This window comes from Myotis davidii, unplaced genomic scaffold (assembly GCF_000327345.1).
Source record: "Myotis davidii unplaced genomic scaffold, ASM32734v1 scaffold993, whole genome shotgun sequence".
Classification (NCBI taxonomy): Eukaryota; Metazoa; Chordata; class Mammalia; order Chiroptera; family Vespertilionidae; genus Myotis; species Myotis davidii.
The window spans coordinates 2422219-2448474 of record NW_006285483.1 but is presented as its reverse complement, the minus strand read 5'-3'; the positions used below and the strand labels follow the sequence as shown (position 1 = coordinate 2448474).

Genomic DNA, 26256 nt, shown 5'->3' with positions numbered 1-26256 from the left:
TGTCCGGCGGTGTCGCGTACCTCAGACCCTCAGCGGAAGGCTCAGCCACCGGGGCCACCGGCTCTCCAGTCCCTTAGGCGTAGCACACTCCCCGCCTCCGAACTGGGGGAAGCCCCTTGCACCGGCTCCCCTCCCGTGTCCTCAGCGAGCTGAACCCCGCACTCGCTGTGATACGCATCTAATCTGCGCGGCCTTCCAGCTCAGGCAGGGACTCCCACGGGTGCAGCCTCAAATCCTCCCGGTGCTGAAGGAAACGCTTCCCACGCGGAGATGTCATAACTGGGTTATTCTTGGGTGAAGGGCTGAGCTTCCCAACCTCCCCTTTACTCCAGATAGGATATGAAACTCTACCCCCCCCCCACCACCTCTCCCGCCAAAAAAAAATAAAAACGAGAAACTGCAGTCAAGAAATTATTTTAATCCGTTAGTACAGTCAGCTTCCTCACCCCTCAAAACAAAAATCGAACTTCTGGTTGGACAGCGTCAGATGTCACTGAGGTGACCCCAGCATCTGTTTGCAGTTCCAAGTCTTCCGTGTAGGTGTCACTGCTACTGGTACTGGATGATGATGTCTGAACGTTTTCTATCCTTTCCTCACATAGAGGTAGCTATGGGGAATAGACAAGCTATTAAACAAGTGTCTCCAGCCCTAGAAGTCTCCTGTGGCAGGAAATGAGGGGGCAGGCCATATCAGTGATATTTCTATGAACTCTGGTTTACAAAAAATTCTCACTATTCAAGACTTCAACATCTTTCGTAACCAACTGTCTCCTATCATCCTCTCCAGACACATTCTAATCAAGGTCACCATCTCCAACTTTTCCCATAAATACACAATTGGTTACTGCTTGCAGGCCTCGGGGAGGAATGAGTTCTGCAATTTGGATCAGTAGCAGAAGCAGATAAACATATATGCCAGGTCCCTTGAAACAGCAAGGATGGACCGGCTTCCGGCATCAGCCTAAGACAGGAGGGGACAGAAAATGAAGTTTCTGATACATTCCTTCAGCTAAACTGCTCCCATGTCCCTTGTCTCCTATAAATGTCCATTAGTCTCCTTTGGAAAGAAAAAGGAATCAGGAAGCCTAAAGTTTATGTATGCATGCAAGATAGGGAGGGAATTAAGATACCTAAGGAATTAACTAACTTAAGACCTTTTTGCTCTGGTCTTGGACATTACATGATCTTTCATTTTCATTCAGTAAAGAAAATGGGCTTTGCCGAAACCGGTTTGGCTCAGTGGATAGAGCGTCGGCTTGCGGACTGAAAGGTCCCAGGTTCGATTCCGGTCAAGGGCATGTACCTGGGTTGCGGTCACATCCCCAGTGGGGGATGCGCAGGAGGCGGCTGATCGATGTCTCTCTCTCATCGATGTTTCTGACTATCTCTCTCCCTTCCTCTCTGTAAAAAAATCAATAAAATATATATTTTAAAAAAAGAAAAAAAATGGGCTTCTTTCTGGCTCTGGAGTTCATCTCATTTCCTCCTCCCCTCTGTAGCCTCTCCTACTTGGTTGCCTTTCAAACTGTGGTGAAAGTGAGCTTCAAGATTGTGAAAATTCATATTTAATGAAGACCATTATTCTAATGACAATATTGTGGGACTCTCTTGAATACCTTATCCTGGGATCTAGAAAACTTTCTCCATCAACTTTCTCCCAGCACCGCTGGAGAGGGTTTCCCACTAACAGGAAGTAGAGGTCAAGTGAAAACAGTTCAGTTCTCATTATTGAAGAGCTGGGATTCAGAAGTATCACACTTTTCTTAAGGAAAATGTCTAATTTTATCTCTGTCAATAGGTGAAACCAGAATTCCTGATTGCTCCCCAAACCCTCCCTTAAAAAGGAAATCTAACCACTTATTAAATTAAGATGAAGTTTTAAACCTAAGAACAATTATGCAAAAACAATCAGCTCCAACTGTTTTGAGGAATATAATGAGACCAGTAAGATCAAAGACTGTTTTTTTAGAAGGGGCATTTCTGCTTATCCTTAGGACAGACAATATGTCTAATCACAAACAAAATGAGCCCCTCCACAGACCATACTGGGGTCCAGTAAAAAGACTAAGGATGGGGGAAAAAAAGAGACTAGGGATGTCTCAAGACAGTAAATTTACCTTGATTATTGTAAACAATGTTCAGTGAGTGAATAAATAGTATTACCCTCAGATATGATGAATAACTAAAATGTTCTGTGCCTAAGCAAAAAATATACTGTGCCTATATTCACCCAAATAAAACTCAAGATTCCCTCCCTATCCTCTTTACCACCCTTATCCCCCTGCCTCAGCTTGTATAACCTGTCAACCTTTTAAGGCCTCAGTTTCCTCATCTGGAAAACGAGGACAAAGTAAATACCTATCTTATAAGGGTGATTTGCGGATTAAATGAGAAATATATGTAAAATGCTTAAGAGTATTTCCTAGAATATAACAGAAGCTCAGTAAAATGTTTTTATTGGTGTTATTGAGTGGTTCCCCATTAACAGCTGCATAAGAGCCAATTAATTAATCCTTTCTTTTAAAAATCCTCACCCAAGGAGTGAGGATATTTTTTCCATTGATTTTAAAAAGTGGAAGGGAGAGGGGAGGAGGGGAGAGGAACTTTGATGTGACAGACACATGAATTGGATGCCTTCCACCCCAATGGGGAGCAGGGATCAGACCTGCAACCCAGGTATGTGTCCTTGACAACCTTGCCCTGGAATCGAACCTCAGACCCTCCGGTGTGCAGGCCTATGCTCTAACCAGTGAGCTTGCTGGCTAGGGCTATTCCTCTTCCTTTGAAAGTGACAAATTTTTCCTCATGCCCTATCCCTCTCTCCTTCAAGAGCCCTAAGGTAAGTGGCCAAAAGGCTAATGACACATGACAAAGGAAGATGCCTATTAAGATTAGCTTTTCTAACGACAATTTTTAGCAGACATTAAAAAGCCACAGGATATTTCCTTCCTATATTGAAGAGGACTTTTAAATCCTATGAGTACATTAAGGATTAAGATTAGATTTAGAATCCTAGGAATAGAAAGCATCTCTGCTTCATTACCTGTCCCCACATAAGACCACTCAACAAACCAAAAACAAATCCAATCCAAACTTTCAGTAGAGAAGATCTAGTCAGAAGAAGCTTCAAACTATCAAGATACTGGACTAACTCATGAAAAAAAGCGACGACTGACAATTCACAAATCTAGTAAAAACCAAGACTGCAATATTTAGAAATACCAAAAAAGTGACCAGAAATGTTATCCTTCATTTCCAGCCTCAATACAATTGAGAAAAAGAAGCACACTTTACACTGGACCAAAGGGAAATCCCTCTCCTCCAAACAAAAACCAAATCTCCTTGAGAGGAATGCAGAAGTACTCTTCCCACCCCCTCCACTCTACCCAAGCTCCATAAACACACGTGAGGGCTTAAGCCAAATGTCTGTGGCCCATGTGGTCAGAAGTTGGGTTTTTGTTTCAATTATACTACCTAAAGTGGCATCACCAGTTATTTTTGTTTTAACTGTGAAGGTGAGGAAGGGGAAACAATAAAGATCTTCCTTCTTCCCTCCCCTTCCCCCCATAACTATTAAGTTCCTTGAGAGCTGGAAAATAATCACAGAGAACAAAAGAACAGGGAACAAATCTACCCATTTTCCTAAACTAGTAGTTGAGGGTTCTTCAATACTCTACTGTTCCTAAGAAGGGCACACACCCAATATCCCCAAAACAAGTCCAACGCCATGGAAACACATTTATCACCTTAAGGCTTCTTGAAAGAAGCGGCCATAAATCAATGCTAAGCCTATCAGTTCTATCCAGATAACATTTGATTAGAAATACTGACATTTTACAGCTCCTAAATAGTAAGCAAAATAGTATAGGACACAAGAAGGAAAGAAACTAAGGTCAAAAATACACCAAGTAAGAAATTCAATACAACTGGAAAACATACTCTCGGGCACCAACATTTCTCCTTTGGACACCTGTTCCTCCCTGCCCTCAAATGCCCCAAGCCCAGGGTAAAGGCTGAACTTGAAAAAGTTGATACTTAAAACGTCACTCAATTTGGTGGGTCTGAACTGAACTACAAAGTTTAGCTCAGTTTGCCCTAGCTGGTTTGGCTCAGTGGATAGAGCGTCGGCCTATAGACTGAAGGATCCCAGGTTCAATCCCCTACAGCACATGCCCAGGTTGTGGGCGTGCAGGAGGCAGCTGATCAATGATTCTCTCTCATCATTGATGTTTCTAGCTCTCTCTCCCTCCCACCTCCTCCGAAATAAGAAACCAAAAATCGGCTAATTGTCAAAAATAACAAATCATTGTATAAAGTTATTCTGGTACAGAAGTAAAGCTTTTTACAGTGTAGGTAAAGCCTCCAACTCAAACACATTCCACTGGTTAAGAGGAATGTAATGACACTAACCAGTATTGTGCTATCCAAATTACTACTTGTAAATGCTCTTGTGAAGTGTAGGTAGGGGGAGAGCAAAACCATAGATATATCAAGTGAATCCTCTTTACCCAAACTCCAGTAGAAACAGCTATTCAGTGTCTTCATCATACCAAATTTGGGGATAGTTCAGAGTTCGGAAAGGATTTTGTTTCTGGCTCTGTTTTTCTGATACTCCTTCCTCTCCCTTTCATTGGCTTAGATTTTTTAAAAGCTTCATTGGGTAAATCTGATTTTCAACTGAGGATCCCTCCATTCCTCGGTTGAAGGGGACAAGAACTATTGAAAACTGTGTTGAGGAATCTGAGTGAGGGAAGGGAGTGTGGTGACCTAAGACACTGATGTGATTATCACCAGACTACCTAGAGTCTAGGCCAGCCGTGGGCAAACTACGGCTCGCGGGCCGGATCCGGGCCGTTTGAAATGAATAAAACTAAAAAAAAAAAAAGACTGTACCCTTTTATGTAATGATGTTTACTTTGAATTTATATTAGTTCACACAAACACTCCATCCATGCTTTTGTTCCGGCCCTCCGGTCCAGTTTAAGAACCCATTGTGGCCCTCGAGTCAAAAAGTTTGCCCACCCCTGGTCTAGGCTAAGCTTTAGGAAGTCTGCTCCATTCTGGAAAGCAATGCCAAGAGATGGGACACAGGCCAAGACAGCATAAAGGCTGGCTAAGATTCCAAGAGAGGGAATTAATTCCTGTAAAGATGTTTCTTGACCCTGAGAAGTCTCTGAACTAGAAGCTGCCTAAAGTTCTACAATCATTGGGTCCTGGCATAAGAGCAGGTACAGGGGCCTGGTAAGCTCTATGGAGGGACAACAACCGTACTCATTTCCTCCTCAGGCTGTCAATAAAACACCAATACTACTACAAGCATTTCGCCTTTGGTTGCCTGAGCAGTGGCATCAAGCTCTCTGCTAGACTTAAAGAGGACCAGAATTCCTAGAGGGCAGGATAGATTTTGATTCGATAAACAATTTAGGATGGTACCCAGGGAAAAACGGTCAGATTCAGAACATGTGGATTTTTCCTTTGAAGTAACTTTAGTCTCTCTAACAAAACAAGGCCCTACTCAACTAGTTGACAGAATTAGCTCTCTACCCCCCAAGGCCTGACCCTGTCCCTGCTAACTTTGTTTCACTGATCTTACATAAGCATAGCCCCAACCCAGCTCCCCAGCTGTTTCCTCTTGTTTTTTCTAGCTCCCTCCTCCTCCCCCCTCCCCTGTTACTTTCTCTCCCCTTTCACTCAGCAGTGAATGCTTAGAAAGCAGGTGGCAAGTAGTGAATCCAAGCCAGTAAAAACGCTTCCTGAGCATAAAGGAATAAACCAATCCCAGAAACAGATATTCTGGGAGTTGGGATAGGTATCATTTCTGCCTTTTGCCTGAGGAAGTCCTTATAAATGTCCAATACACACAGTTATTATGCTGGGGCAGTTACTCTGATCACCTAGGCCCGTGGTCGGCAAACTGTGGCTCGCGAGCCACATGCAGCTCTTTGGCCCCTTGAGTGTGGCTCTTCCTAAGCCTTAGGAGTACCCTAATTAATAACAATGTACCTACCTATATAGTTTAAGTTTGAAAAATTTGGCCCTCAAAAGCAATTTCAATCGTTGTACTGTTGATATTTGGCTCTGTTGACTAGTGAGTTTGCCGACCACTGCCCTAGGCAAAGCGACCACTAACCTAGGCAAAGATTATGAAGGGATCCAAGTTGGTACTAATAATCTGATTAGCTCTCTTCACCAGAGCTAAGAAAACTGAAAGGGTAGCTTGACTACTAGAGGTAAGTTTGTGATTTATTTCATAGTGATCTTGAAACCAGAATTTTGGGATGGAAATTCTCCTGCAAAAACAGGGAGGGAGGAGGAGGAGGAAGGCACAAGTCCAACATGTCCAATTAATGTTTAATTTAGTGTCTCCTGGTGGATCCAAGTGCCACCTGGTAAACACTTGGTCCTAGAGATATAGCATGGGTGATTATATAGAGAATCAGCTCAGATAAAGCCCCCAGTTCAGGCTACACTAATTACAACTAAGATTTTACAAGATTTTGAAAGACCAGTCAGGACACCTCAGAGACTAACTTCCTAGTTCATAATATATTCTAATCAGTTTGAAGACAAAACGAAGACCGCCCCCCCCCTTAATGTGGACTCTCTCCTTAAAAAATAGCTCACGTGCAGAACTATTCTGTAACTATTATGGTTTTGCTATTTCAGTAAACATATTTATTGAGCACCCATTGAATGCCAGAAACTGTGCTGGTTACTGGAAATACTTTTCAGAATCTCCTCCAGTAAAGAAAAGTAATATAGACTAGTTAGACATTTGCACAAAGTGCTTAAAGAGCACTAGGAAGGAAGCAACTTTTTAAAAGGGGCTAGTTGTCGTCTTAATATTAAATCAAGACTTCACTTTATTGGTTCTCACATAAGTGTTAGCTCTGACACAGAACTGTCACCTAGGGTTGCAGAATATAGAAACTGATGCAGCCCTAGCCGGTTTGGCTCAGTGGGTAGTGTCAGCCTGTAGACTGACGGATCCCAGGTTTGATTCCGGTCAAGAGCACATGCCTGGGTTGTGAACTTGATCCCATTGTGGTGTGTGCAGGAGGCAGCTGACCAGTGATTCTCATCATTGGTATTTCGAGAATCATTGGTATTTCTCTCCCTCTGAAATCAGTTAAAAAATATATATATGTACATATGTATGTGTGTGGGTGTGTGTATATATATATAAAATCTCACACCTGATGCCTCCAAGGCTGAATACTCAGGGCTAAGTGTAATGCAGACGTTTACTGCAAACTGGAAAGTTATCACACATTGACTTAAAAGCTATCTAACCTGCCGAAACCAGTTTGGCTCAGTGGATAGAGCGTCGGCCTGCAGACTGAAAGGTCCCAGGTTCGATTCCGGTCAAGGGCATGTACCTGGGTTTCGGGCACATCCCCAGTGGGAGATGTGCAAGAGGCAGCTGATCGGTGTTTCTCTCTCATCGATGTTTCTAACTATCTCTCTCCCTTCCTCTCTGTAAAAAATCAATAAAATATATTAAGAAAAAAAAAAGCTATCTAACCTGCGGTGGTAAAGCAATTCAATCTGGTTTTATGTCGTGGATCTATTTTACTAATACAAATTTGTGTAGTTACCAAACAAATGCAAGTGTTTATAGACATTTACCCAGTTGTTTCTATGCTACATTTCTTTGTGGGGCTGCTGCCTAGAGTGCTAGCCAGGCTCTGGCCACTGCATGACCTACTGTCCTTTTGTGGTGCCACCCTGATTAGTAGGGGTCAAAAGAGGGTAAGGGCCTCTCTGACTCTGGCTGTGCACTGCACACTGGAAAGCCAGGGAGCTAAACACATCACTTTCTGGTTGCTGGGCTCCAGGTTATGGCCACTGTGACTAGATTAACTCCTGCTTTGGAACTGCCCCCAGAAACCAGGGTTAAAAAAATGAATCAAAGACAGCACCATGGGGCACCCTGGTGGCATCAGGTGGATATTACAAGCTATGCTCTAAAACTAATCCCCCTAACCTCCCCACTGGAAATGACTGGCTGGCTTTAAAAAAGCAATGCAGTAGTAAAACAAAAACTTGTCACCAAGAGACTTGGATTCAAGTTCTAGGCCATTTTACCATCTCTGAGCCTATTTCCTCAAACTGCAAAATGAGGCTAATACTATTTGAGGATTAAAATTAAAGTACTTTCAACTATTATTTTCAGTAGGAAAAAGGGTTTTTTTTTTGCCCTGGCTGGTGTGGCTCAGTGGGTTAGAGCATCAGACACCCATTGAAGGGTCTCTCAAACATTCCCCAGCCCTGGTAGGAATGAATGTGGGGGGCAACGAATCGGTTTCTCTCAACCCTCCTGCCCCCTGCTCTTTCTAAAAAGCAATGGGAAAAATTCCTTAGGTGAGTGAGGATTTAAAAAAAAAGAAGTATTTTTATCCCAAGTCCTTGCATTTCCTCCTTGAAGTTTTCCATTTAAAAAAGGCAGCAAAGTCACTACTTTGGGAATAAATCCAATCTGATCGGAGGACCACACTACATATGAGATCTAAGCTATGGGGTACACCTGCCTAGGATTTCATGAATCTATTTACATATTCACATTTATTAAGGTGTGTACTAGGATACTAGACATGAAAGAAGTGTTAGAAAGTTAACAGTCCTTGCTCCGAAGGTTTACCATGTAGTTGAGGGAAATGCAACACATATATTAAGACAACAGCTTAGAGTTCATTAAGTGTATGAACTACATGTCACTATATAAACATGCCAAAGCAAGCAAAACAAATAGTGCAATTAGTCCAAGAATTGTACTTTAACTGATCAGGAAAGGGTAGAAGAATTTTTAAGGCCCAGAGATATGGGGTGCTTATAGGATTTGGGTGTTGTGTGTTAAATGTTTGAAGTCTCTTGGCTTTGAGAGCTAATTCCTCTATAAGCCTAAAAACCAGGGTCCCTGGCCTGGAACAATATATCATCTGGTTTCTTCAGTCTATGTAGATCTTTCTATCTGAATCCCTTTATGGAGTAACTCATTAAAAAAAGAACCAAAATGACACAATCACATTGAGAAATCTGCAGGAACCCTCAGTGACAGGACCAGTGAATTCAGAAGTGATTTAAGACTTTTTTCTGTAATAATTAAGCTTAAGAATGATGGGAAAAGGAGACCTAGTAGGAAACAGCAAAAAAAGGAACTATTGACCGGCCGGTGTGGTTCAGCGGTTGAGTGTTGACTTATGAACCAGGAGGACACTGTTGGTTCAATTCCCAGTGAGGGCACATGTGGGTTCAATCCCCATTGTGGGGCATGCAGGAGGCAGCTGGTCCATGAATCTCTATCATTGATATTTCTATCTCTCTCCCTCTTCCTTTTTCTGAAACCAATAACATATTTTTAAAAAAGAACTACTTGCCCTAACCAGTTTGGCTCAGTGGATAGTCAGCCTGTGGACTGAAGGGTCCCGGCTTCGATTCCGGTCAAGGGCATGTACCTTGGTTGCGGGCACATCCCCAGTAGGACGTGTGCAGGAGGCAGCTGATTGATGTTCCTCTCATCGATGTTTCTAACTCTCTCTGCTTCTCCCTTCCTCTCTGTGAAATATCAATAAAATATATTTTTTTAAAAAGTAACTACTCTAAAAAAAAAAAAAAAAAAAAAAAGTAACTACTCTACTTTTATAAAACAATGGCATCAATTCTTGATACTCAAAGTGTGCCATTGTGCAGCAAAACTTCATTTTTGACTTTGCAAGACTTTTTGGGGGAGCTCTTTTCCAGTTATACTTGGCTTAGGTTAGCATTTAAATTAATTTGCATTTCCTCATTAAGGAGAAATTATCTAACGCAATGTTAGAATTAAAATTTTTCTCCAATAATCCATCCAGTTAACCGTTTGTGAGATAAGCTTCTATACAGTGCTTTGCTTTAAGAAGTACTAAGTTCTTTCCATCTTGTTCAATCAACATTTATTAAACTGACAGCATTGCATTTGGCTCATTGGGAAATACAAATATTACAAAAATTCCATAGGGCATGAAAAATTAACACAAAACATTCCACAGTAATAAATTGTGAAGAGACTAAATGCATCAGAGAAGACAGCTATTATTTGGGTTTAGCAGCTTATTTTTCATAGTTGCAGAAATGAACTTTGAGGATGACCAGGATTTAAAGCTGCAGGTGACTGCTAAAGTGGGGGGAAGGAAGAAGTCTGAAAATGTAAGTACAGAAGCAAAAACAAGCATGGTCAGTATTTGCCAGATCAATCAGATCAGGGGAAGATGTGATTGAGAATAGTGATAAATTTAAAAGGTAGACTATAATCCATTGATTCATATTAGGTGAAGTGACATGTTTTAGGAAGATCAGACTTAATGGCCAGGATAGAGACTGGAGTCAGTGAAATAAGGTAAGACATTTTAGTAATAAATGTGGATGCACAGACAAGGATGCTGATATGGCAAATGGAGATGGAGGACAAATCCAAACAGGATTTTAAAGAATTCCATTTGACAAGAAAACACATCTCTATAGTCTAGCTTAAGTTAGATACAATGGTACTGTGGCCAAGAATTAGTGATACAAAAAAATTTTTTAATGTCTTAAAAAAAAAAACACTCTAGATCACAATATGGAAAATGTTCTAAATATTTAGTTCTATTGCACAGTAAGTATAACTTGTATAGGGATTTAGTCCCAACTTAAAATTGAGACCTACATTTACTGGTTCTTTATTTAAGACAGGTGGGGTACAAGTTTGACCCGAAAAATCATTTGGTCTGGTCCTGCTAAGGCATTAGGGGTAAGTTAATTAAATGTTTGACCAAATATAGGCTAATTTTTAAGTTGGTAATTTGTACGGCCCGGGAATGATGTTTTAAATGGCCCCTGGAAGAAAGAAAAAGGTTCCTCACCCAATTTAAGATACTCAGAAAAGGAATTCAATTTTCTAGGTTTCTCTTCCAATTTAGTAATTCATCTTTTAAGTGTCTACTCAGTATAATAGCACTGTGCTACATACCTAGGAGGAAAGCGTATGAGAGGTTATAAACTGTTAGAAGACAGATGTATGGTAACACTAAGGACCAATGGTACTTTTTCAATTAAGTATTTATCATGTGCCACATACTGCTTTTATTCCTTAGAAAATAAAAATTCATGAACCAAGAAAGTTGAGGTAGATGGACAGAGAAAGCCAGCCAGGTGACATATGCTATACTAGAGCACATACATAAAGTCTGTGTCAACATGCAAGGGAATGATTGTTTGATGGGTGTGCCAAAAATTTTCAGAGGTAATTTCTTCAGTACTACTTGCTAATTTAGACCAAGTAAGGCTAAGAAACTAATACAGTATTCTTAGTGACAATTTAAACAGGAGGCAAGTTGAAATTTGTTTCCTTTACATTTTTGCAATGTAAAGTTGGGGGAGATATGAATGACAAATGCTTAAGTACTACTCCCCAATAATTTTCAACTTTAAAATAAAATAAAATGGCACTAAGTAAACACATCAAGAGAAAAATATACTTTTTGATCAAAAGATACTACTCTGTGCCTACTTACATAAGGCCCAGAAAACAGGAAAACATAAACAGCCAACCTGACTTGCAGGTTCTTAAAGACAGTAACAATTAATGCCAAGAAATAAGGTCACTCCAGAAACTGTTTCACGCCATAAAAACTAAAGGCTTCTGAAAGCATATTCATTTTTTTTTGGTAGTATATGACCAATTTTATTCCAAGACTCTCCCCCCGCCCCCCAGCATATCTATTCCACCCAATTCTTACACTCTAGGGCCTTACTATTCCATACCTGAAGATGTACAGGGTGGCAGAAAACAAGCAGATCCATGTCTTCAGCATTTTCTCCTAAGATCTACAAATACTTTCCTGGTTTATGTAAGCTTGGTACTTGTGAAATTAAGCTCTATTCAAAACCTAAATGGATCCAGAAGCTGAAAAGGGAAATGATTTTGCCCAACAGATAAGAAGACAGAGGTAAAGTTACAGGAAGAAAACTTACCCCAAAAAGAACCAATCTCTAACTTTGGAGCAAATATATACACTATTTAGATAGTTGGTTTCCACCTTGCTGTATGGATCCTTTACAATAGGGAAAATTTCCTGTTGCTTTTGCATCATAGCTCCCTCTAGTGGTTAAGTGATTTCCCCTTGGAAAGTGAAATATTGTGGGGGGTTTTTTAATATCACCTTAAGATATTTAGCATCCCGACAATTGGCCATTTTGCTCACAGGCTCTCCATTTCCACTACCTTCACATTGATATCAACAGTTGATAGATGACACTTCTAAGTTGTAAGGTAACAGGAGTACATTTTATAACCTGGTTGTTGAGGTTAACTCCTTTGTACTTTTAAAGAGATGACAAAACACTTAGGACCCAATGAACTTAAAGTGTTGCTTTGACTGTGTTTCATACCTACCTAAATAGTAACCTCCTAAGCAAACAAAGCATGAATAACCTCTCTCCCTGATAACCTATTATGAGGTTACTTCTGCCTAAATTAACTTCTGGATGAAGTCAAAGACTAATTTATTTGCTATATACTACAGAATCACCAAGTGATTTTTGCAATAGTAAAAAAAAAAAATTCCTTTCCTTGATCACTAAAAATCACAATCAGGGTTAAGTATAGCTTTCAGAGCTAGGAAGAAGCACCCCAAAGTCCTCATTCACAAGAACAGTGCTGATTTAAGTATACTTTGACTTATTGCACCTATATTTAAAATGTCTGTAAAAGAAAAAAAGGTCTTTGCCAAGATGACTTTGTTCTACAGACAATATGAACAGATGTTTCCTTATAATTTTTTACTTCATGCCAATTCCAGCTATTTATATAGGACCAGAATAATTAGTGCTCCTGAAAATAAAGTACTAGAAAGAAAAAAACTACCCTAAAAGAATGCAGTATTCCACTGTATACACTAAGACGGCAAACTATTTCCTTCAGTGGAATACAAATGTTTTGAACCCACTATAGCAACAGAATATACAATGTTGAGTCATACCTTTTCTTTTCTTGCGGCCACTTCAGCCTAAGTTGGGGAACTTGTATCACTTAATATCCACGGTAACAGGTTTGTTTTAATCACATCCAAAGTTACACAATCTTTAGCTTTACGTATCCTATTATAATTCTACAATCCCCTTTCCAAACTCTTGAGGACAAATGTATGTGAAATTCAGAGCCTGTTTACAAAGATATGGCATACAGACCCTATATAAAACATAAAACCCTCAGCAAACCCCATGGTAACTATGACACACATCAGTACTTCTGCAGGAAGACAAGTTAGTCACAGTTAAGTACAAAATGAAAACACTAATTTTTGTCAGGTTTTACATTAGTCCAACAAAATCAGTTTTCAATGTCTTTTGGATAAGAAACTGTGAAGCCATTTCCTGCCTTTGCATTCTCCATACAGTAACAGAATTAAGTTAAACCAAAGGATGGTTATGTTACAATAGAACCTCAATCTAATTTCTCTCCTTTTAATAACTACTTTTGATAGTGTATTTATTACTTCATAGACAAAGCAAAAAGGCACATGTAAATTTATCTTCACAGAAACTTAGAAACACCAGCCCTAATGAGCAAGATGTTTCAAAGACAAAACTAAAAGTTGAAATTCTAGAATCATATTGCACTTAAGCACGAGTGGATATATGCACTAGAAATGTATGAAAGTGTAAAAATTAGTAAAACATTTTAAACAAGGGGAATCTGTTCATATTCCAAACATTAAGAAATTAAACATAGCTTAATTCTTAAAATTCAGATCCCAAAAAGGAATCAGAAAATGGGGTTCTTACCTTTTGTTTCCAGCATGTGGGCTGAACAGCAAGATGGGTTACTCAATCTGATGTTATGAAAAATAGGTGCTTCTTAGACTTAAGTTTTTCCTTGGTTAGAAAATAACTAATTATAGGCTCCCTGTAATATTCTAAGAGGAGACAAATAGGGAGAAAAGGTGGAAAATTCAAGCCAACTTTTTTAGTTTCCAAAAGGGTGGCTTTCTTCTAATAGCTGCCAATTCGGGTAGAGGTTTAAGAGCCATTCTCCTAAGACTGAAAAAAATAGGCATCTCCCCTCACAACTAGCTGTCTTGCTTTTAACTGCAAAACCTGTGCCCCTCTGTCATTTGCTAATACCTTGTCCTTTCTAATCTTCAAACAGCCTATCTTGTTTACCCCCGGGGTTCAAACTAAAAGTTTTAGTAGAGCACATCTTTCAACTTAGCTTAAATGTACTTAACCTTGAGTGAAGGCAATTTTCATTTTGATCTTGTTATCAAAATGTTCAGTAAACACAAACAAAATCAGGCTTAAATTTACCCATTTACCACTCCAAAATTAAATGTCATACCCTAAAAACGCCTGATCTCTTCCTAAGCAGTGTCAGGCCTGGTTAATAATTGAATGAGAAACATAACTTTAATCAATCTTTCTGCTTCTTGAACCTATTTTGAATTTACATAAACTTCCTTAATAAATCCATACCAATTGCTTTATTTAATATTTCAAGTGGAATCCTAGTTTTGAATATCCCTCTTCAGTTTTAAATCACGTTACCTGAACAGCTGTCTTAAGTTCAGCTTCCAAATATCACTAGCACCCAAGGGAAATGTTAAAATTTAATTGGGTGCAGAAAAAGAATGGTTTGATGGCTGTGAATAGCTATCAGGAAATCAGATGAGGAATTTTAGGTTAAAATCCTAATTCAAGCAAATGAAAAATTTAAAACCAAGGGACTATCAAGTAAAAAGACATAAAAAATGGTAGAATACAAGATATAATCACTGCTTTGACATGTTTTGGATACAGAATAATAACCTTATGTTTGAGAGGGGTTTACAAGGCAAAATTCTAAAGAATGATCAGCTTTTCATCAGCAACAACTAACTCGAATAAGCAGTTATTCTTCTGGTGTACTATTCACATTTTAAAAAGGAAGTAAATTGTGTTGAGAATTCTAATCTGTGCTGAATTTAAACATTTTAATACTTACCAATTTTTGAGATGAGTTTCATCAAGAATGTCAAAGGCTACCGTCAAGTTAACATTTACCAGCCATCACTCAAATTTTGTATAAAAGCCTATCTTATCTAGATGATCACCAAAAATAAGCAGCATCTATACATTTTAATAACTTTTTTATTATCAAAGTATTGGAAATTTCTTTCAGAGACTAGATCACCCATCATTCACCATGTTACATACACAATTGCCTTTCTCACCCTTTCTTCTCTTCCCCTGAATATTTTTACAATTAACAAGAATTGCTTGATACCATTAAATTACCTTTCAAGAACCTTTAATTTACTAACACATAAATGCAAGTCAGAATCTTATCATTTAAAGTATTAACTGATAGTCTCCCAGTTAAAATCTTAGAAGAGGAAAAAGGACAACCATGCATAGTTTTTTAAAAAACGTTTATTTTTCAAAAGAAAAACGGCAACAGCCATTTGGAAACCTACTTATTCTTCAACTCCAATTTCGTTCTTTAAATTTAGAAATGACTTACTGATTTACTATTTTAAACAAACCCCCCCCCTTTTCCCCTTTAAGTGTTTACCATCTACTCGTGCTGAATCCTTCCAAGGAGATTGCTCCAGCGTATATCTCCAGGTCCTCGCTTTGCTCCTTTTACCAAAAAATGCAAAACACAATTCCATCGTGCATCTTAAGGGCTCCAATCGTCAAAAATAGGAAGAAAAAAAATCTTTGGAATAGCCAATTAAGTTGAATAAAAAAAAAAAAATCCACACGAATGCGGTTTGGTTGGGGCAGGAATCCACTCCTATGTTCCTGGTAATCTGATCCCGCTCCATGAATCCTTGTAATTCATCCTCCCTATCCTATCCACATTATGATTTGAATCCAATGATCCAGCTCCAAGGATTGGGATCCAGTGAGCCCTCTCCAATCCAAACCTTTATAACCAGCAAAACCAAAAAAGAGGAGGCAAAATGTTAGATACTGTAATCAAAAAAGGTTTCTGGGGAATGATGAGTTATGTCTGTCATCAGTTTAACAGATGTACATCAATAACTATCAAATTCCCCAAAACAAGTTTCTGAATGGTGTTCAGATAAACTTTAGAAACTTAATCATCATAGAGACTAATTGGAAGAAGCATTTTATATTTACAGTTCAACTGATAATGCCAACACTTGTTACTGTACAGCGTTATTACAGGTTTTGTGGTTGCAAAAAGTTATGTATTTGAAAAGTATACTGGTATTGTTACCCACCTAAGTCTAAACTAAATCTAATGCTCCCATCTGCAATTTAATTTGTAAATTAAAGTGTTTTAAACATGAGTCAATTATGAATATAAGTTTAAAGGGGAAGATGATACTTAAAAGTATATTCCCAACTAGATTATCTACACCAATATGTTGGAATTCTATAATTTGCTTTCATTTTGTCTTAAAAAAATGAAATAGCAACGCTATATCAGTCACACAGAGGACATGCAGATTTAGCAGTATTGATATTATACTCTATCTGGTTGGAATTAAAGACACCCTGTACCCACATGTACACCAACAGCAGGTCACACATTAACAGTTGTAACTAAGCACTGTGACAAATTAGCCAGTTCTTCCCACATTAGTCCCTATTAAAACAAAAAAGGGGGGAAGGGAGCAAAATAAACTGTTACAAATGGGCAATATAATTTTTCCACAATTGCCAAGGTTTAAAGAGCAGAGCAATTGTAGGTAAAGATAACTGCATAAGATGTTTGCCACGTGTTTTAAGGTAGATGCATATATATCATTTTTAACGCTTGCCTTTTAGTATAAGGTCAATACTGCCAATTTCATCTGTGACAATAGCACTTGGAGTCATACCATTGCCTCCATTATTGATCTGATCCTCCTCAATCCTCCTTTTGACAATCCTAAAATGATTGAAATGTGCTCCACAATCCTTAATCCAAAGCATTCTTAATCCATCTCTTCAGATATGTCTACAGAAAGACACATGAAAAGCAAGATAAACATAAGAACTTCCCCAGGTAAGATAACCACAAACATCCCCAACATCCCCGTTCACACAAACCAGAGAATAGACATTTGCACAATATCACAGTCTGAAGAGAATGGAGAATTAACTAAATTTAAACAATCCTGTCTACGACATCACTTAAAATACAATTTACCAGACATGAGGGGAATGTAGATGTTAGGAGCAAGGGGATATTACACAAGAATGCAACACTTTAGCCCATTCTGAACAAAACAGTTTGAATTAAAAAAATGAAAAGATTGTACTGAGTAAAGGAAAACTGTATACAACATGGGTTCTACAAAAAGTGTCACCAATTATCTTATGTACGAGAGCGAGATCTGCTATGACGGGGAGAATAGCGTGGTGATCCTCTGCTTCTCCTTGGGGAGTAACTGCGACTCCTGCTGTTGCTTCTGCTACGGCTTCTGCTACGACTACGGCTTCGAGATCGAGATCTTCCATAACCTGGATTTCTGGGCCCATCAACTTTAACCCGGATGTAGGCAGTTTCTCCCTATTGAATAGACAGAACTTTCGATTGAAAGATCTAAGCTTTTACCTGTGTTCAGGCATGCTGAATGAGTACAATGTAGCTAAAACCAGAAATCTGGCACTTTACTTGGGCACCCTTGCCTGAATCTTACCTGAAAAAATCCACTGTTAAGACCACTGTATCCAATTCTGGCCAAAGAAAAAAATAAGTGTATAACCTACCTCATGAGATCTAAACTTAGTGTTATCCAGTTTTCGAACTGCATAGGTCATATCTTCTTTCCGTACAAACTCCACGACACCAGTGCCATCTCGGTAAACATCAGCATAACATACATCACCTGCTTCACGCATGTGATCCTTCAAATCCTGCCAGCTTCCACTTGGAGGCAGTCCTGAAAAAGTGACTTTTTTTCAACACCAACTACCCTAAATTTAAAATTTACATTAGAACAAAGACTACTTTATAATTAATGACTACATTTAAGATCGTGGGTAAAGAGCTACGATTCTGGAGACCGGAGCCCAAAATTATTTTTAAAGTAAGGATCTTCATATTCTAGGTACCGCCATCTAATTCGATAAACCTCCATTACAATAATCTTTGCTTAGTTTCTAAACAAGAAACTAAAGTAATTTGAGACCTGGCATAAAGACTTGCATTTGTTAAACTAGTCATGCGGGGAAAACTTAAAGTAGTTTCTGTCCCTTCTCATCAATCCATATTTAACAGTCAACTCACCAGAGACAACCACTCTGTTCTCAGATCGCCTGGATGGGGGGCCATAGCGCCCTCGGGGTGCTCCGCCACCTCCACCCCCGCCGCCGCCTCGGCCGGTACCGCGGCCGCTTCGAGGAAACTCGACCCGCAGACGGTATCCATCGTAATCGTAGCCGTCGCGACCATACACCGCGTCTTCCGCGTCTCTGCGTAATCATAGAGCGCAAGAGGGCTCAGAAAAAGGGACCCGCAGGGGCAGCGAACTCGGTCGGGACCCAGCGGTCCCCGCACATGCGCACCGGGGGTGGAAGCGCTCACATGCGCCGCATAATAGGGATGGCCCCTCCCCCACTCAGAAACACGCCGCGCTCCCGACCCCGACACCACACCGGCCCTCAACCCCAGTTTCACGCTCCGGGCGCGAGCCGGCTCCGGGAACCTCCACGGGGGCCCGGCCACCAGAAAGGCCAAACCGACTCAGCTCCTTACTCGACTCCCGCATGGGGGATAGCGTCTAGCCCCCTACCTCGGAGCCCGTCTCCCACTCTCTAATATTAAGGCCTTGGAGCTTTCCCCAAGTACTCCAACCGATTTCCTCAAGGCCGCAAGCCCCAGGTCGCCTCACCGCGGGTCCTCGAACTCAACGAAGGCGAAGGGTGGTCCTCCGCGGCGATTCTTGAGATCGATGTCGCGGATAGCGCCGTATTTGTAGAACACGTCCTCAATGTCCTTGGTTCGAATGTCTGGAGGTAAGTTACCCACGTAGATGCGACAATCGTTGTTCCCTGCCGGGCCACGAATCACACCACCTCCGGACATGGCGACGACGAAAAGCGCGGACGCGAGAACAGGCCTTCCCACCAAGCCTAGCGCACGGCAGAGCGAACCTGCAGCGACACCTCGGCTCCCGCGGCCCCTCCAAAATGGCGCCTTTATCTACTTGGCGCACGGATATGGGGGGAGGGAAGAAGAGCAGCGGGAGGAAGCAGCTATTTGACTTCAGTGCGCACGCGCAAGAGCGTAACGGGCCTGCGAAAGTACGCTCACGTACGCGCGACGTCACCCTCCGCGCGAAGGGAAAAAAGTTCCCTGCGTTCCCGATTTGCCAGTAGTTTGATTAGGGAGTGGCTGGCTTTTGATAAAAAAAAATACAGAGCCTTCGTTAAAGGGTTATTAACCCCTGTCGAGTCTTAAGAGATAATTTACTCAGGAAAAAGCCTTTTAGAGCAACTAGGCGCCTTGAAAACGATTGGTGAAACCTACCCTAGAGCCTGTCCCACCATGCTCTGCGGCGGTAACGGCCCTTGGCGGGAAAGACTCTCGGGGGCGGAGTCCAAGGGACGCGTCGGCTGTTCCGGAAACCCGGGCTTCCTCGGAGAGTGCGCCGAGTGCAGGAGTTGCGCTACACTGGATTCGATCAAGAGTCAAGGGGTGACTGTCTTCCTGCCCCAGGGATATGAGGCAGTTTGCAGAAATACCATAAAACATGATTGAAGCTGAAGAAATCCAGGGGAATGGGAAAATAAGGAAGGAGCGTTAAGATAAGAGTCATGGATAAAGTTAGTACACAAAATATCCGCAGTAATAGCCCGGTAAGTTCCTAGAGATGGATTGCAAATTTGATTCTGGTCATCCCAGAAGTCACAGTAAAGACGACGACAACACACACAAATAAGGGAACACAAGAATATTCAAAATCCAAAGTGCCTTTGAGATGAAAAAAAAAGATGGTTTAGAAGAAGGGCATTATTAGTTTTAAAAGTTGATTGCATTTTACAAATGTTTGGTAGTCCTTGTACACTCTGATGGTTTCCAAAATTATGTGTATATGTGCGTGGACTGTCTTCTGTAAAGAGGATTTGAAATTTTAATCAGATTCTTAAAAGGGCCTGTAGATCCCAAAAGGGGAAATAACCTCTGAAAATTTTAGAGGGAAGGACAGATTGATTATCCTTCAATGGTACTTTTTGAAACTGAGCTTTTAATTAAAAAGACAAGAACCTGATAATTTTTTAAATGAGAAGCTGACCAAAAAGGACACTATTTTAACAAATTTATTCAGTTTCTAGTGCTGTCCAAATCAGTTAGTAGCAGAAGAGATGAGAATTTTTATTTTTACATTGCAGGTATTATTTTCATTCAATAGTTATTTACTGAGCATATTTTCTTTCTGTTCAAATATTCATCCATCAATTTAGATTTATTCAGGTTCATCTTCTGTTGATTAATGTTAAGTCAGAGTGCTTTTTAAAAATATATATTTTATTGATTTTTTACAGAGAGGAAGGGAGAGAGATAGAGAGTTAGAAACATCGATCAGCTGCCTCCTGCACATCTCCCACTGGGAATGTGCCTGCAACCCAGGTACATGCCCTTGACCGGAATCGAACCTGGGACCTCTCAGTCCGCAGGCCGAAGCTCTATCCACTGAGCCAAACCGGTTTCAGCCAGAGTGCTTTTTAATTTCAGGACACTTTCATTCCAGAAAAATAAGAAAATTGAATTTGCTTTGATTTATTCTTGTCTGTTTGAATTAATGTAATAATTTCTGATTTTGTTCAGTTCAGGGGACTACAAGGTAGACTTTAATACAGAGTGAATAGGACATTCTTGTTTTTGTATCAGCTTCCTTTGTATTTGAATAGAACCTGTGTTCTGGGGTCCGTGGTCAGATCAGGATGTAGCAGGAAATGTCTGGATGGCTCTTTATCAAGATCTCCCAGGATGGCATTAGCTTAGTGATTATTACAGTTAATACTATCCATGTACCAGAGTTGATTAATAGATTTTAGTCCACAAGAAAGCAAATGAACCAAACTATTTGTTCATTTGTTGGTGGTAGGGCAGATTCATTTTCAATAACCAGATGCTCAAATTGTACATGCCAAGGTAAATGTTCGTGGCAGGTCTGGAAAGCACAACAGGCAATTGCTTGGTAAATGAGAAATTAAAACAAAATGAGGTGAGCCATTTTGAGAGATATTTCATTCAGATCATGTGAGACCTGATAAACAATGGAGTATATATACCTCCTCAGTGACAGGAAAACTCATAGCCCCTGGATTTTGTGTCTGTTCCTGGACAGAACTGGGTAAGATTGGCAATTCTCTTTCTTTAAAATAATAACAACAACAATAATAATAATATACATACATATATATTTTTTGTTACTGATTTCAGAGAGGAAGGGAGAAAGAGATAGAAACATCAATGATGAGAGAGAATCATTGATCGGCTGCCTCCTCCACGACCCACATTGGGGATTGACCCTGGGACTGGGACTGGGACTGGGACCAGAATCCGTAACCTCCTGGTTCTTAAGTCAATGCTCACCTACTGAGCCATGCCCACCCGGCTGGCAATAATTAATGCAATAATCTCTTCCTGTAGCCTAACCTTCACACAAACTTTCTCTAAACAGCCTGCTGAGACAATTGATAAGATTTCTGCTGGTTGGCAGTTCTGCCTCCAGAGATTACATCCATATCTTAATTAGGGGTTTAAAGTGTTTTTAAACTCATCAGTTACACAATCACAGGCAGCTTTATGGATTGCTGCCACAATTAATGAATTTATTAAGTATGGATTTTACCAGTTTTTAGTTCTCAGAAGCTGCTTTATTTTCAACACTGTCAATGGTTATGAAAAGTTACTTTCTCAAAAAGAAACTTTTTAAAATACTTTTGAGTCAATTCAGTGAGTATATGCCCTGTCAGCTCTGTATTTTCCTCTGGAAATAATTTTTTGGGGGAAAAAAGAAAAGAAAGAAATTCAAAAATTTAATTACTGTTAGGGTTGAAATGAGAAGACAGTTTTTCAGTGATTTGCAGAATATTTAAAAATCTTTAACACTGATGATAGCTATACAACTCTGTAAATAATACTAAAAATCATGAATTGTGTAGAATTACAGTGAGTGAATTGTATAGTATGTAAATTATAACTCAGAACTTTTTAAAAATGTCTGGGGAAAGAAATATCTCCACAATCAGCAAAATCACTCTCTAGTACCATTCCTCTAAAGGCATTATTGGGGTTGGGGGTGCTCTAGAGTAATTTGCACTGAAGTACGGCTTCCCTAATCTGGAAACACTTTTTAATATTCGTGTGTCTTCACTGTCTTCCCTGGGGATAACTTACATTTACCAGGTAAAGAGACACTTTCAAAGATTAGGAATATTTCATTGTACTGTGTATAGGAGGTATCTCCAGGAACAGTTCAATTGCATATCTCTGTTCCAGAAATTTTCAACCTGAGGGATTTTCAACCAGTGTGCTGCAAGAATTTTTAAAACATGCAATACCTAACTATTTAGTCAGGGGCACTAACCTCTTTTCCCTTTGATTGTCAAATAAAAAAACCACAACAGCCAGTACAACAATATAATCAAGTGTGAATGAATCAAAATTATACCTATTTTTTGTCAGATAGGCAAAAAATATAATACATTTTTTGGTGTGACACAGAAATTTAGTAATTAATTTTTGTGTGCCATGATTGAAAATCATTGCTCTCTTCTCTTGTTCCACTTGTTTTAGTTGTAGATACTCTCTGAAAAAGGAAGAAATATTATATATATCTTTTAACTTAATCTATATTCGTCTCATCTTCCCTGGTAAACTATGTTGAGGACAGATTTCTGTTTTATCCCTTTATTCCCAGTAAATTCTCTCTTCAAACAAATATTATTGACAATTTACTGACTGCTCTTTTAAAAAGGTGGGATGTTAGATGAACAGGATGTTGTTTCTTTGGAAACTGCATCATGCTGTCAGTGGATAGACAGAATGGTACAATAATTGTTTTTCATTTCACAGTATAATCAGGATGGCCACTTTTCAAACTCAAAGATGTCATCTAATAATATATTTTTGGTAATCTTATTTTAGGACTGGCCTCCCTCACTCAATGATTCCCCTTGTTTTGTTTTTAGCTAATGCTTTCCATCTTTATTGTTCCATTATTGATGACAATAGGATATGATTTTGCCAGAAAACAGCTCTTAAAATCATCTATTAGAAAGAGATATATTCTCACCATGTCTTCCTCTTCCTAATTGTTACTCCCTCTCTCCCTCTTGCTGCTCAGTTCTTTCTCTTAGAAATTGAAACTCCACTTCATATTGTACATTTCCTAATTTGATCGAGTAATGGCTCTTTAAGGAATTATATTTAAAATATGATAGATAAGCTTTATTTGCTAAAAATGCTGTTTTGGCAATTTAATCTTAAGGTCTGAATCCTATATAAATGTTAGCTATTTTATTATTACTAGTAGTTATATGTTAATACTGCTGCCAATTGTGTTAGAAATAATTTCAATAAAAATGTTTGATTTGAAATTTTGAGAGTGTGATTATTTTTTCTCTTTATTATTTTAGAAAATACCCCAGATTAACTAAAAACTCTCAGAATTACTTTTCTAAATTTGCTTGCAACATAGACTGCATGTCCATAAGCCTAAAATACAGGGTGGGGCAAAAGTGGATTTACAGTTGTTTGTATGGAAAATAATACAATAATTAACAGTACAAGAATAAACCCTTGTATTTTGTGTACTCACAACTAAACCTGTTTGCCCCACCCTGTATTGACTTATCTGGCCCTTACAGAAAAAGTTTGCCAGTCTGAGAAGAAAATAGCCTGTTTTTGTAATTTTTGCTTAAACCTAAATAAAAAATTCAGTTTTGTCACATTCTCTCTCTCATGTGTGTTTTTGTCATGGGTAAGATCTTACATTTTTAAGAAGTTGTAAACATAAGTAATACACATTTTCAAGTGATATGTTGCTTCTACATGCTTCATCAGCCATTACTACAGTTTAGTGATAAGGTACTAAGAGCTGGTAGAAACAAACTCCTTTGCTGGTCTAACAAGCCTAGAATAGAAGCTGTTGCTCTGCTCCAATTGGTTGCTTTTTTTTTTTTTTTTAAGTTTAGTTGCCTCGAAACGCTCAGTGCAAGGGTGCGAGTTTCTGTAATCATTCTTGCATTGAAATGATGTTGAATGCAAAGAATCCATACGAGTTTTGTTCAAAGTAAATATCTACTAATGTCTACTCACTGTGGAATTCGCAGATGACATTTCCAAAATTCGCAGATTGTGTTCTACAATTCTGGGATCCCACCAGTTTTCAGACTGGTGCTGGTTCCACCATGCAGGGCCCCAGAGGGCTACTAGATGTGGTGAGCAGTATAGTCAACAATCTAGACCCATGCCCATGGGATATTTCCTTGTCTGGCTGCAGTTTCTTCTAAGTTAATGTCTATTCTTTGTAGAATCCAGACTCCATGGGAGAGAAAATTATTTCCTTTGGCTTGTTGGGATCTATCTTAATATAAATTGATTGAGAATGAGAATGTTTGCCTTTATAGGAATTTCCTCTCTCCTATGCAGGAATACAACCTCTCCCTCTGCCTCAGGTCAACATGAGCCAACATCGATATATTTTCCAAAGTTTGGATTGTTCACTATTAACACCACATGTAGGGCATTCTCAATACATAGATAAGGTTGAATCTTGCCAGCCAAACATGGTCCAGGACATTTTTCCTTTTCCAATTCCAATTCCTCTAGTAAGTGATGAAAACCAAGTCTGACTATGCTTTATGTGGTCTTCTGGATCTTAGTTTCTGATAGAGTGCAAGCCACAGCTTAAATAAGAACATACACATTCCTGAAAAGCATCTACAACTGTACAGAGATAAGAAATATTTCTATCTACACATAACCCCCCATAATTTTGTGGTGGTAGAGCATGTCTTCACCAAAAACAATAATTTATATGCCCAAGTAGTATATTCAGCTTCTCAGTCTAAAATTTCTGCATTTAAAAAAATGCTTTATATTCACCCCTGCCCTTCTCACCCAAGGACACATTTTTCTGGTTCTCACTAATGACACTCAAATCTTCCATCTGGGTTTGTCATCAGGCTTAAAATTCCCACTAAGGGGTCATTCCTCAAAAGTCTTCTGGCTGGTGTGGCTCAATTGGTTGGAGCGTCATCCCGTACATTGAAGGGTTACAGGTTCGATTCCAGGTCAGGGCACATACCCAAGTTGTGGGTTCAGTCCCCAAATATGGCATGTTTCTCTCTTTTTAAAAAAATATATTTTATTGATTTTTCACAGAGAGGAAGGGAGAGGGATAGAGAGTTAGAAACATCGATCAGCTGCCTCCTGCAAACTCCCCACTGGGGATGTGCTCGCAACCAAGGTACATGCCCTTGACCGGAATCAAACCTGGGACCCTTGAGTCCGCAGGGTGATGCTCTATCCACTGAGCCAGACCGGTTAGGGCGGCATGTTTCTCTCTTGTCTCTCTCTCTCTTTCTCTAAAAAGAAAAAAAAATGCTTTTAAAATAATTTTTCCCAAGATAAGTAAAGGAATGTTGCTTTATTTTTTTTTATGTTTTTATTTATTTACTTACTAACTAGATGCCCGGTACACAACATTCATGCACAGTGGAGGGGGGTGGTCCCCTCAGCCCAGCCTGCACCCTCTTCAATCCAGGACCCCACAGGGGTCGGGCCTAAACTGGCAGTCAGACATCTCTCTCACAATCCTAGACCACTGGCTCCTAATCACTCACCTGCCTGCCTGATTGCCCCTAACTAACCCCTGCTCCTGTCAGCCTGATCATCCCTCACTGACTCTGCGTGCCTGCCTGATTGCCCCTAACTGCCCCCTACCTGCCAGCCTGGTTGCTCCTAACTGCTCCTCTCCCCGCTAGCCTGGTCACACTTTACTGCCCCCCTCCCCGCCCTGCCAGCCTGGTTGCCCCCAACTGTCCCCCTCTGCTGGCCTGGTTGCCCTTAACTGCCCTCCTCCCTAGCCTGGTCACCCCAACTGCCTGCCCCTGCCAGCCTAGTCACCCCTCACTGTCCCCCCTGCTGACCTGGTCACCCCATGCAGACCTGCTGTTCAGTTGTTTGGTCATCCCTCACTAAGCCCCCTGCTGGCCTGGTCGTAGGCAGCCATTTTGTGAGGGCATGAGGGTTAATTTGCATTTACCTCTTTATTATATAGGACACTG

At 39.9% G+C, this 26256-nt stretch overlaps 1 protein-coding gene and 2 long non-coding RNA genes across 5 annotated transcripts in view; all 3 read right to left on the bottom strand.

Moving 5' to 3' along the window:
* Window positions 1–398: 398 nt before the first annotated feature.
* LOC107181911 lies at window positions 399–917 on the bottom strand. Its single transcript, XR_001512621.1, has 2 exons — window positions 734–917; window positions 399–608 (listed from the first exon to the last, which is right to left on the bottom strand). It is a non-coding gene; the product is annotated as an uncharacterized LOC107181911 (long non-coding RNA).
* An 8995-nt stretch (window positions 918–9912) lies between these two features.
* Window positions 9913–19247, bottom strand: SRSF1 (serine/arginine-rich splicing factor 1). Of its 3 annotated transcripts, XR_001512619.1 has the most exons (7): window positions 18846–19247; window positions 18242–18426; window positions 17722–17894; window positions 17335–17521; window positions 15566–16966; window positions 13801–13847; window positions 9913–11841 (listed from the first exon to the last, which is right to left on the bottom strand). XR_001512619.1 is itself a non-coding variant. In XM_015559089.1 (5 exons), the coding sequence occupies exons 1-5, from the start codon at window positions 19037–19039 to the stop codon at window positions 16944–16946; spliced, it is 762 nt and encodes a 253-aa protein (XP_015414575.1). In that variant the 5' UTR covers window positions 19040–19247; the 3' UTR covers window positions 15406–16943. The 3 variants fall into 3 exon arrangements, 1 of the variants encoding a protein (XP_015414575.1); XR_001512620.1 differs by lacking the exons at window positions 9913–11841; window positions 13801–13847 and having other exon boundaries at window positions 15406–15923; window positions 16848–16966; XM_015559089.1 differs by lacking the exons at window positions 9913–11841; window positions 13801–13847 and having other exon boundaries at window positions 15406–16966.
* Window positions 9913–26256, bottom strand: part of LOC107181912 — a 19526-nt gene continuing 3182 nt past the window's right edge. The window contains exons 2-3 of the long non-coding RNA XR_001512622.1: window positions 21757–21762; window positions 9913–11279 (exon numbers count right to left, since the gene is read on the bottom strand). This is a non-coding gene — a long non-coding RNA (uncharacterized LOC107181912). The remainder of the gene's footprint in view (window positions 11280–21756; window positions 21763–26256) is intronic.

Coding starts and splice junctions, on each gene's coding strand:
- SRSF1 (XM_015559089.1), bottom strand. CDS start 19,039: ATGTCCGGAGGTGGTGTGATTCGTGGCCCGGCAGGGAACAACGATTGT. Junction 18,427..18,845: donor GTTGAGTTCGAGGACCCGCG/GTGAGGCGACCT, acceptor ATGATTACGCAG/AGACGCGGAAGACGCGGTGT. Junction 17,895..18,241: donor GAACAGAGTGGTTGTCTCTG/GTGAGTTGACTG, acceptor TCACTTTTTCAG/GACTGCCTCCAAGTGGAAGC.